Below are 12846 nucleotides of genomic sequence, written 5' to 3' on the forward strand. Positions count from 1 at the left end.
TTGGTAGGTTAGGTGTTGAGCTTCGCTGTCGGCGTGGCTGGGTGGTTCGCGAAGCTGGGAGGGGCGGGGGCTATGGGCTTCTGCGTGGGCTCGCTTTTTATGGTCCGGCGGGCGCGATCTACTGGGCGGGTGTACCTCAAATTAGACCCCTTTTGCCGATCGGTTGCGCGCATCGACCCACTAGTTCCTGCAGCAGGATTACCCGCTGTCGCCCAATGTCTAGTGCATGTTTCACCGGATCCGCCATCACTCGCCTGCATGCCTGATTCAGCCAGCAGCCGACAGCTGCGCGCTATACCTCATTTGGTCATTGAATTTCACATTTGTTTTCATTCTTCATCCCACTCGATTAGTGCTACTTTGGCGCACCGCGGCGAGAGGGCCACTGCTCACCGCCCACTGGTGCTACTTTGGCGCACTGCGGCGCGGCCCGGGCTCCACCGACCCGTGGTGCTACTTTGGCGCACCGCGGCGAGAGGGCCAGTCCCACAGACCCCTGGTGCTACTTTGGCGCACCGCGGCGAGGGGCTGGTCCGCAGTCACGTGCGGTGCTATTCCGCCGCACGTGGCGAGTCCGATCTGTTGTCACGTGTGTTGGAGTACCACCGCGTGGACCCGTCCAAACAGAGACTTGGTGCTACTTCGGCGCACTGCACCGCTGCCCAACGCAGGCCGGGAACCCTGTCAGTGTGTTGCGCATGTCAGGTGACAGTTTGAAGGTCAGATGACCGATAGTGTGAGTACTTCCACATCTGCTTTCATTCCCCGTTCTGCACCATTGTCCGAAATGGAAATATTTCCTTTTTAGGCAATTGAACCCAATAAGGCAGGTTGGACATTCTTTTACAACAGTATCAAGGCAAATCCCACTATTCCAATGTGCAGTGACAATGCAGTTGACAAATTGGGTGCGACATTGTCTTAGAGCATTGACAATGTGAAAGGCTCAATATCAAGCCAAATAACTGTCGAACTGGCCTGCATGACCTTCTGTTGCATTGCTGACTCAGTCAACCACTCCAATGTACAGTCAGTTGATAGTCAGATGCCCCTATTGCTGACAATGTTAATGACTTAGATGTGCTGAGCTATCACTGCTGTCGCACCCTGGGAACCTTGTAATGGCATGTTACAAAGTCAATGACTTTGATGTCCAGCAACTTGACGGTACTAACCCCTTGTGCAATGTTGTCTTGCATTGTTGATGAAGTCAATGACCTCAACATTGATGATTTTCTCAGTGGTAGGACCCCGCATGACATTGACATTGCATTTGATCTTTGAGCATGGTGATTGACCTCATGAATTGAACATGTAGACCAATATGTAGACCAATTCACATTGCTTGCAGTAAGGACTCAACATTATGCATGGATTAGATGCCAATGTTGACATCTAAGCTTATTTGTTACTTGTCAAGGCATTGCAAAGGTCAAAGCAATGAAGGATGTCATTTATGTGTAATTCCTCATTCAGTTAAACATTGAACATCAGTACAAAACATACAGATTGTGATTGTGGCTCATGTGCCATGTCAGAGTGCATTGGCTGTGCAATGTGTCTATTGTCTGCACCTCATTGATACTGTCATTGACTTTGTTGTTGTATGGCACACATATTAATCAGGACTGGCTAACCAGGGACCTTAGTGTAATACATTGGACCACTGACCTGCCACCCATGCACATATGACAGCCAATAACTTAGGGACAATATCTGTCTCATGGCTTTGTGCCAGACATCCATGAATAGTCTACTGCACAAGCATGATTGCATTGGTTTCATGTACAAGGGCTATATGGATTGCTTGGGCAGTTAGTGAGGAGCCTGATTGTAGGGGCATCAGCAATGAGCTTGCATGGGACTATGATGGAATGAGCATGGTCATGTAAGACTGAATCCCTCACTCAGACAGTGTGACAGTTTTGTGTGTGGATGAGGTTGTGGGGTGTGAAAGAGGTAATTTCAATGTTCATATAGTGCATACTCCTAGGAGAGACATATACCCAGTGTTACAAATGCAGTACCTTTAAGTAGATACAGGAAAGTGATAACATACAAGCCATGAATCCCTGTGAGTGACAGAATCATGGTCCTTGTAGGTATGGCTGCTTCGCATGCACATATTGATGTCTAATGGTCGTGTCCCAGAACAGTTCAATATCAGGCCACAGACTTGTTTGAAGGAGGATGGTTGAAGGAGATGAAGATCAATGACCATAGGATTGGGTTGTGATCTGCAATCTCCTTCTATTGCCAATATACTGCAGAGACAGCAGCGCAGTGTGCAACACAGTCTTCCTTGTTGCGGTTGTCCTTGTCATGGTCTTTTGAGTGTGTGATCCAGCCATGAAAGATATCATGTGTAAGTATCTCTGTGAGGACATCCAATGGGAAGTCATGGCCCATGCATGTCATTAGGCACCATTGGGTAGTATCAGTAGCAGTGCACACTTGCTTCCTACCCACTGCCACCCAATGATCATCTCAGTTCACTACTGTCCTGTTGTATACAGCCTCTTCATCAGCAGTATATTGATCTATTGTTGTAGTGCGCAATGGCAACAGGACATTAACAATGTTTGACAAGAGACAGTATGTCTGTGTCATAGTTGTGGTAGGTAGCACAGCATATCATAAAGTTACAACTGGTGTGACCCTTTCCTTATTGTCTACAACTGTTACCCAAAATATAGCAACACCCAAGACCAAACCTTCCCATTTGTAAGATATTCATGACTGGTACTCAGACACAAGTGTTCAGCTCGTTATATTCCATTGTTAGCATTGAGAACTCTGTATGCTCATAGAATTTAGGCATGTATGATTGGCTGTACACATTCTGCTGTCTTATAGCTCTATAACCACATGTGGTTGCTTGTACTAAAATAGGTATAAGACACAGTCACTAAGTAGAGATTACCTGTAGCACGGCATCCAATTGAGGGCATTTGTAGATATATCACAGGATTTATTCTTGTCATGCCTGATGAACCCAAGTCACAGTTGTCATGGCTGAAATTAATATCCTGATTCATGTACAGAATGGAGAATGTGAGCTACAATGTAATCCCAACAGCTACGCAATTGTGGGGTCTTGTCTGTTGCTTTTACTGAATTTATAATCACAGCCAGTGCTCTATGGCATATAACTCCCACTCCCACCCACTCTTTGCCCCATTGCATTGCCACAGACATCTGCACGTGCAGAGTCATGAAGGGTTTGATCATTGGGTTGTTGTCAATCCTAGCGAGTGCCCAATTGGGTTTCAAACTCATCATGGGAAACTGAGGGTGCAATGTCAGTGAATTGAGTGTGCCACCACCTTCACAGACATACCGTGCATATTCGTTGGGTGGGTGAACACTGTTGGAACCAACCACCACGTTTGCTAACATACCATGTGTATTCGGTGGTGGTGTTATGGATGCGGCGGACAGGTTGAAGTCCGCGTACCTACATATATATTCTTCACTGTACAATAACCGCGACCCCCATCTCTTTCTCCCTTGTCCCGCTTAGCAGTAATACTTAGTCGTGTCACGTGTACATCTAGGCGCGCATCTCTGCTGAAGACGCGCGCCATAGCTGAAGACGCGCGCAATACGAAATAGATGCCAGACTTCTTAGCATCATACATCCTCGTCCAAGTGCGATTTCGCCGTGCCGTACAAACTAGGATCAAGTCCCTTCAACGTCGGGCCACATTACTGAGTGGAACTTGACCGTTTCGAACGGTCCACCCGGAGTGCATTTGGCCCGTTTCTAACGGTGTACCCGGGCTCGGCCGGAGCACTCCGGGTCTACCGTTTGGAGCGACCGCTGCTAGCAACGAACCGGCCGGAGGGAGGGTGGTGGTTTGGAATGGTCCGGCCGGAGTGCTGGGTAACGTTCCGGCCGGAGCTCTGGTGAACGTACCGGCCGGAGGCCTTGAGAAATATGGGTTTCCTACGGTCCGGCCGGACTGTTATCCAACGTCCCGGCCGGAGCTCTGGGCAACAGTCCGGCCGGAGGCCTCGAAAAATTTAGGCTTCCTACGGTCCAGCTGGACACATACCCAACGTTCCGGCCGGACCTTTGATCAGTGTCCCAGCTGGAGGCCTCGAAAATCTGGGCTCTCAACGGTCCGGCCGGAGCACTCAGCAATTGTCCGGCCGGAGCACTCAGCAATGGTCCGGCCGGCGCACTCAGCAATGATCCAGTTGGATGCCTCCAAAGATTTGGATTCTCAATGTTCCGGCCGGGACCGGGGGTTGGTTTCTAACCTTCCGGCCAGACCCCAGATGAAACAGTCCGGCCGGGCAAAATTCCACCTTCCAAACATCTGGCCGGAAGCCTTGCGGAATCTGGGCTGTAAACAATCCGGCCGGGCTAGTTTGTAATCATCCAGCCAGCTGGACCCCAGATGAACAGACCGGCCGGGCTTCTCCCAAACCAGCCAGACCCCTCAGAATTGATCTGCCGGTGATATAACAACAAGAATTGTTAATACCCAAGCTCAGCTGGAAAATGACCAAGGTTGTATCAACCAAGCTCAATAATTAACCACCCACCGAGCTCAGAGTTGAACCACCGAGCCCAGAGATGAGCCACCAAGCTCGGTATCAAACCACCGAGCTCAGTAGTGAGCCACTGAGCACAGTATTGAACCACCGAGGTTAAACAGCTAGGCTCGGTGGCCGAGAAAAATTGGCCGGGCTCGGCGCCGAGGATAAATGGCCGAGGCTCGGGCCGAGGTTTTGAGCGCCAAGCTCGGTGAAAACCGCCGAGGTCAGTATCAAAGCATTGAGCTCAGTGTTAAGGGGCCCAGTTAAAGGGCCGAGCTGAGTGTTCAATGACCGAGTTTGTTGTTGAAGCACTGAGCTCGGAAATGGCCGAGGTTAAACCACCGAGCTCGGTGAAAAACGGCCGGGCCGTCAGATTGCCATATAAGGAAATTTGGTATCATCTGGTAGCCCTTCATTCACAGAGTACAGTATATGTTCCCTAGTGTACAGAGATGCCTAGTTAGGTCAGAGAATACAAAACAAAATATGCTCACAGGCTTCTCTGAGAACATACTATTCAACTCCTGAGGCCAGTTTTCTTTTCCCACAATGTTTGACCATCTAGAATGTGCTATTTCAATGCACAGACTACATCCCCAACAGGAATAGTCTTATTCTTTGAAGCTGAATGCAGGACAAGAGATAAGGGGCATATAGGTATGGGATATGCATGTCTGACTTGAATGTTGGTTCCTGCAGCCAATATTCTTTCCAAATAGGGTTTGACTATCTAGAATGATTCATTTCCTCACAATGAGTGAGTCCTCCAAAGGAATAGTCTTATTCACACAAGCTGAATGCAGTACAGAGTTAAGGGAATCTGGTCTCATATAAGTATCACTCAATTTGAACAATGCTGATCATCACTTCTGTATCCATGCATGATATAGCTGAAGAGTTTATACATTGGACAGATGTGTCGCATTTTGCTCTGGCTGGCCTAGGACAGTGCACCGGCCGGACCGTTTGCTACGAGCAATGGCCGGCCGGACCATTGGCAATGAGCATTGTCCGGCCGGACCATTACCAATGGAGAGATGTTTCTGTGGCCAGTGCAATGCGCATGGGTGCACATCACAGTTTGATACAGACAATCATTCGAAGCAGGCCCCATCATGACACAATAATGCATGTTCCCCTTAGCTCCATGCTCAGTTCAGCTAGGAAGAATAAGACTATTCCTCTTGAGGACTTTGCTGTTCATGTTGGATTAAGCCATTCTAGTTTGTCAAACATTGTGGGCAAAGCATATTGGCTTTACAAAGTAAACATAGTTCACATGTATCCCACTCCACCCTTGACACCTTAACTCTGTACTGCATTCAGCTTGTGTGAATAAGACTGTTCCTTTGGAGCACTTACTCCATGTGAGTAAATGAACCACTCTAGATGGTGAAACCCTATTTGGAAAGAATATTGGCTGCAGGAACCAACATTCAAGTCAGACATGCATATCCCATACCTATATGCCCCTTATCTCTTGTCCTGCATTCAGCTTCAAAGAATAAGACTGTTCCTGTTGGGGATGTAGTCTGTGCATTGAAATAGCACATTCTAGATGGTCAAACATTGTGGGAAAAGAAAACTGGCCTCAGGAGTTGAATAGTATGTTCTCAGAGAAGCCTGTGAGCATATTTTGTTTTGTATTCTCTGACCTAACTAGGCATCTCTGTACACTAGGGAACATATACTGTACTCTGTGAATGAAGGGCTACCAGATGATACCAAATTTCCTTATATGGCAATCTGACGGCCCGGCCGTTTTTCACCGAGCTCGGTGGTTTAACCTCGGCCATTTCCGAGCTCAGTGCTTCAACAACAAACTCGGTCATTGAAAACTCAGCTCGGCCCTTTAACTGGGCCCCTTAACACTGAGCTCAATGCTTTGATACTGACCTCGGCGGTTTTCACCGAGCTCGGCGCTCAAAACCTCGGCCCGAGCCTCGGCCATTTATCCTCGGCGCCGAGCCCGGCCAATTTTTCTCGGCCACCGAGCCTAGCTGTTTAACCTCGGTGGTTCAATACTGTGCTCAGTGGCTCACTACTGAGCTCGGTGGTTTGATACCGAGCTTGGTGGCTCATCTCTGGGCTTGGTGGTTAAATATTGAGCTTGGTTGTTACAACTAACAATTCTTGTTGTTATATTACTAGTGTATCAATTCTGAGGGGTCTGGCTGGGAGAAGCCTGGCCGGTCGGTTCATCTGGGGTCTGGCTGGATGGTTAGAAACTAGCCCGGCCGGACCATTTACAGCCCAGATTTTGCAAGGCTTCCGGCTGGCCTGTTCACATTGGAAGTTGGGATTTTGCCCGGCCGGACCGTTTCACCTGGGGGCCGGCCAGACGTCTGAAACCAACCCCTGGCCAGGCTGAATCATTGCTGAGTGCTCCGGCCGGACCGTTAGTGATGAGCCCGGCCGGACCGTTGAGAGCCCAAATTTTCGAGGCCTCCGGCCGGGACACTGATCAAAGGTCCGGCCGGAACATTGGGTATATGTCCGGCCGGACCGTAGGAAACGTAAATTTTTCGAGGCCTCCGGCCGGACCGTTGACCAGGGGTCCGGCCGGAACGTTGGATAACAGTCCGGCCGGACCGTAGGAAACCCATATTTCTCGTGGCCTCCGGCCGGTACGTTCACCAGAGCTCCGGCCGGAATGTTACCCAACACTCCGGCCGGACCATTCCAAACCACCACCCTTCCTCCGGCCGGTTCGTTGCTGGCGGCGGCCGCTCCAAACGGTAGACCCGGAGTGCTCCGGCCGAGCCCGGGTACACCGTTAGAAACGGGCCAAATGCACTCCGGGTGGTCCGTTCGAAACGTGATTTCCCACTCAGTAGGCTCGTCGGGCTCCTCGCCCTTCGTCCTCAACTCGAGCTCCCCGCTGCGCTGTCCCTCTGAGTTGTCTCCTTGTCGACTCCGCTGTCAAGCTCCTCGCCGTCTGCCAGCACGCTCCTCGCGCAACGACCTCAATGCGGGCTCCTTGCCTTGCTCACGCCTTCAGCAGGCTCCTCGCCCCGTTACGACCTTTACAACCTTCACGACCTCAAGTCCGCGGTCTCCCATCGACCCACGTCCTCGAGTTCACGGCCTAGCCCGGCCCCCTTGCGAGAGTGCGATACCGCTAAGTCTCACAGGTGGGAGACAGGATATGAATTGACATAGAGACACCGTCAATTATCACAATGAAATCGTGGAACGGACCACCACCTAAGCCAACATACCGTGCATATTGGTGGTGGGAGAGGGGAGATCAATTATATAGTGTTTTCTAAAGGGGGTACAGGTTGGGATAGGGTCCGGGTAGCACCACTTTTGCCTACAGAATGTTGGGTTTTACCCTCCAAACAGGTACCAAACCCGATGAAACAGGGGAAAAACAGCGCAGATTCGACGTATTGGAGTAACATGGGTTTGGGTACGGATTTTTTGCCCCAAGATATCCCGACTTTACAGCGATCTATGGTCCGACACGACCCAACATACATAATATTCATGTACAGCGAGCAGACATCTCCGATATCACTGCGACGAGAGCCCTGCGTCCGACAGTGCTACATCGTTCATGAACGATGTAGCCGACAGTGCTGTATCGCTCATGAACGATGAAGCCGGCAGTTGTAGGATGTATCGTTTACGAACGATGTAGCACTGTCGCATACATCTGCAGCTATGCAGATGTATGCGACAGTGTTACATCGTTCGTAAACGATGCATCCTACAACTGTCGGATGCATCGTTCATGAACGATACAGCACTGCCGGCTACAATCGCTGCAGATGTATGCGACAGCGTTACATCGTTCATGAACGATGCATCCTACGACTGTCGGATGCATCGTTCATGAACGATACAGCACCGCCAGCTACAATCGCTGCAGATGTATGCGACAGTGCTACATCGTTCATGAACGATACAGCACCGCCGGCTACAATCGCTGCAGATGTATGCGACAGGGCTACATCGTTCATGAACGATACAGCACCGCCGGCTACAATCGCTGCAGATGTATGCGACAGTGCTACATCGTTCATGAACGATACAGCACCGCCGGCTACAATCGCTGCAGATGTATGCGACAGGTCGGATGCATCGTTCATGAACGATACAGCACCGCCGGCTACAATCGCTGCAGATGTATGCGACAGGGCTACATCGTTCATGAACGATACAGCACCGCCAGCTACAATCGCTGCAGATGTCAGGTCGGATGCATCGTTCATGAACGATACAACACTGCCGGCTACAATCGCTGCAGATGTATGCGACAGCGTTACATCGTTCATGAACGATGCATCCTACGACTGTCGGATGCATCGTTCATGAACGATACAGCACCGCCAGCTACAATCGCTGCAGATGTATGCGACAGTGCTACATCGTTCATGAACGATACAGCACCGCCGGCTACAATCGCTGCAGATGTATGCGACAGGGCTACATCGTTCATGAACGATACAGCACCGCCGGCTACAATCGCTGCAGATGTATGCGACAGGGCTACATCGTTCATGAACGATACAGCACCGCCAGCTACAATTGCTGCAGATGTATGCGACAGGGCTACATCGTTCATGAACGATACAGCACCGCCGGCTACAATCGCTGCAGATGTATGCGACAGGTCGGATGCATCGTTCATGAACGATACAACACTGCCGGCTACAATCGCTGCAGATGTATGCGACAGCGTTACATCGTTCATGAACGATGCATCCTACGACTGTCGGATGCATCGTTCATGAACGATACAGCACTGCCGGCTACAATAGCCGCAGATGTATGCGACAGGTCGGATGCGTCGTTCATGAACGATGCATCCGACAGCACTGCAGAGATCTCCGACAGTGCTACATCGTTCATGGATGGTGTAGCCGACAGTACTGCAGATGTATCCGACAGTGCTACATCGTTCATGATCGATGCCTCCGACAGCACTGCAGTTGTATACGACAGTGTTACGTCGTTCGTGAACGATTTATCCTACAGTGCTACATCGTTCATGGACGATAAAGCCGATAGTGCTGTATCTTTCATGAACGATTCATCCGCAAGTACTGCGTCGTGGTAACCATGTGATAGGGTTAGGGTCCACACAGGGAAAATGGTTGTCTTGAATTCCCTCCCACAATGGGACTTGTCGCAGTGTGTCTGAGGTGGACCACATCGTTCGCAATCGATGCGCCCATTAACATTAGAGTGTCAATAGCTAGCATGATTCACCTCAGCTACCAATGGACAGAAACAGTTGAGATATCCAGTCCCATCTCTATTACCGTAGCTTGTGTCGTGACGTCTGACAGTAGTCATTACAGAAACCCATGATGGAGTCGGTTGAGGCTTGCTGAACGCTTGTCATTCGTAAAGACATACCCTCGTTGCAGCATCCATTCAGTCGAGATGTACTGTTCTGGTGAACCCACTGCCAGGTTCCGCATTCAATGGCGTCAACTTGTAAGATCATGCATAGAAACAAACTCCAGTAGTCCTTTCGAAGGCTTCAGGAAAGGCAAATCGGTTGTATCAAACTCTATGTCTTTTTTGTCGCTTATTTATAGGCCATCGGACGCACCTTGTGATTCTCTCAGAAGATGGCCGGTGTGTCAGCGACCTTGCGTCATCATCCACCCATCGGTATGCCGACACAATCACCGGAATCAATCGGAGATCACTGGATGCGAGCCTCGAGGTGCAGCAGGCTCTGTCGGGCCAACGTCCGGTTTCCCCCGTCGTTGACTTTTAACGACAGCGTGATTCCAACCAGGTCCATATCACTTCACCCCCCACTCTCTCAGAGCTGCTGCCATGGTTGGACCTTGCACTGTCGACTTTGTTCTGGGCATCATGTCCTTACTGGCACCCCCAGGCAATCTATCTCCCCGTCCCCGTCATGAGATCGTGACGGGCAGCCGACTGTTCACCGATCTCCCTCCAGATCCAGAGGCGTGGGATGCCGACACTCTGCAACGCCTCGAAAACACGCTATGGGCACTCTTCGATAGTCCCTTGAACGTGCCAGCCTTTGAGCTGTTCGTTCGCTGCCAAATCCTCGTAAGTCGGGACCTCCGACGATTGTGTCTATCGCAAGACTAAATCATCCGACACACAGACACCCCGATGGATGCGGTCGCTCATGCGTTCGGGACAGCAAAAGAACTTTCCGGTCCTGCTGCTTGCTATGTTTCAGTGGATCACCTACGACCCGGCGGCCATTCCCTGCGACACTCACGATATCACAACATTCTTGATGTCGCACAAGGGATTAAAGCCAGAGGTTATCGACCTGAAAGCCAACCCTCAAGTATATATGCGAGGCCTCGTCAATATCACTCTCCGTTGGATGTGTACGGTGTCCTCTGCATACCTGCGGTGTTGTACTGACATGTATGTTGGCTTTCAGTGAACTCCCGCTTGGCGTGTACGTATCTACGTGTGAATGTCCGTCCCACCTTGCTAATGCGACAATAGCTTTGCCTCGCCTGGGCCGGGTTAAAGACTTGTACACGAGCTTAGGTTCACTTGCTCACATCCGACGTTTTATAGAGGACATTGAGACTGGTATGTGCCCAGATTGTTTTCGAGGTATTCATAACACCTTCACAACTTATGCTTCCTAGATGACGAGGAGGATAGCGAAACAGATAGTAGCGACGAGATTATGGGCTGAGCGACAATGTCTGTGACGGGTAGCCATGTATCCCCGCCGAAATGTGGTATTTACGTATTTGAGCAGCAGGAAGTTTTGTGCGCTTGTCAACGTTGGATCTGTCCGACTGTCGCTGCACTATCTGTCGGATTGGCATGTGTCGTTTAGAGAGAGTGTCGCCGTAATCGTGATACCTTCAGGAAATCTCAGTAGTTTCTCATCAACCGTGGATCTTCTAAGTCGTTGAAACATAGACAGGGGGGCCCACGGTCTGAAAGCCCCCGACGACAGCCGAGATGTCGGGGAGCTTGAGTGATCATTAACTAATCAGCGTGCGGATACGATCATTCGTATCCAGGTTAAATCGGAGCACCCGAGGGTCGGGTCGGAGCCCGTTTCAAAGAACTGTCGGGACAAGATCCGATGGCCCCATCCATGTGTTTTAACGACGAAGAATTCCTGACGACGTCCACATTCATTCCCCCTACATTCTTCGTCCTGGTGTCATGGTTGGCATTTGTGACATATCCCAGCTTCGCTACCTCATCTTTAACTTGACCCCCGTGGACGCCAATCGCCCCGTTTCCGCAACGACGTCCTGTTAAGCGGCAGTCTGTTCACCGACCCCCCTCCAGCTCCAGAGGCGTGGGATGCGGACGCTCTTCAATGCCTCGAAAGCACACTGTGGGCTGCTTTCAACAGTCCACTGGACTTCCTCAACTTCGAGTTGTTGGTCCGCTGCCACATCCTCGTAAGTCGGAGGTCCGACGATTCTGTCTATCGCAAGACTGAACCGTCCGACACGCAGACACCCCGATGGATGCGGTCGCTCATGCGATCGGAACAGAAAGAAAGCTTCCCTGTCCTGCTGCTTGCCATGTTTCAGTGGATCACCTACGACCCCGCCATTCCCCGCGACACTCACGACATCATGGCATTCTTGATGTCGCACAAGGGACTCAAGCCAGAGGTCATCGCTCCGAACGCTGACCACGTCATATGCCGCCGGGCCGGTGCTGCCATTACTCTGCGCTGGATGTGTACGCTGCCTTACTTTCCATTCTCATGGCTTCGTACTAACATCTGGTGGGATTTCAGTGAATTCACGCCTGGCATGTACGCACCTCCGTCCAAAATTTCGTGCTCACTCGCTAATTCCGTATCAGCATTACCTGACCCAGTCCAGCTTACAGACCTGTACATGCCCTCAGCCATGGAAACGATCGCTCAGATCCGACGTTACGTAGAGGACATGACGTTGGGTATGTCCACGGACAGTGTTCCTCATGATATCCTGAAGCTTACGATGTGCAGACGACGACGAGGACAGCGACATAAACAATGTCGGCGAGCTGATTGACTGAAAGAAATGAGTGGATGAGCGTGCAGTAGTAAACCTTCAAGTCTAAATACCTGGCGCGCTTCTGTCGATGTCGAATTCGCCCCACTTTCCATCTACAATCAGTTGTGTCGGTATGCATCGTTCAAAGACGATACAGCAATTCATCACCATGTCGTTTCACATTCGTAGTACCACCCCGACATACCCTGGAGGATTCCGACACTGAGAGGGGCCACCAGGTGCCCTCCGTTGCCTTAGGCGACACTCCGACGTAGCGCAGCCGCCCGGTCTATCAATTCGACCGCAGATTTTG

The 12846-nt window shown here is 50.6% G+C and overlaps 1 protein-coding gene across 1 annotated transcript; it reads right to left on the minus strand.

The window, feature by feature from the left end:
- Window positions 1–8348: 8348 nt before the first annotated feature.
- Window positions 8349–9408, minus strand: B0H18DRAFT_1128573 (uncharacterized protein; the record flags this gene model as incomplete). The annotated part of the gene is made up of 3 exons (XM_048035344.1): window positions 8349–8788; window positions 8848–9207; window positions 9267–9408. 3 exons carry the CDS (start codon window positions 9406–9408, stop codon window positions 8349–8351), a joined length of 942 nt encoding a protein of 313 aa, XP_047885017.1.
- Window positions 9409–12846: the final 3438 nt, after the last annotated feature.

The sequence above is a fragment of the Fomitopsis serialis genome (genome assembly GCF_022376445.1).
Source record: "Fomitopsis serialis strain Sig1Antser10 chromosome Unknown B0H18scaffold_324, whole genome shotgun sequence".
NCBI lineage: Eukaryota > Fungi > Basidiomycota > Agaricomycetes > Polyporales > Fomitopsidaceae > Fomitopsis > Fomitopsis serialis.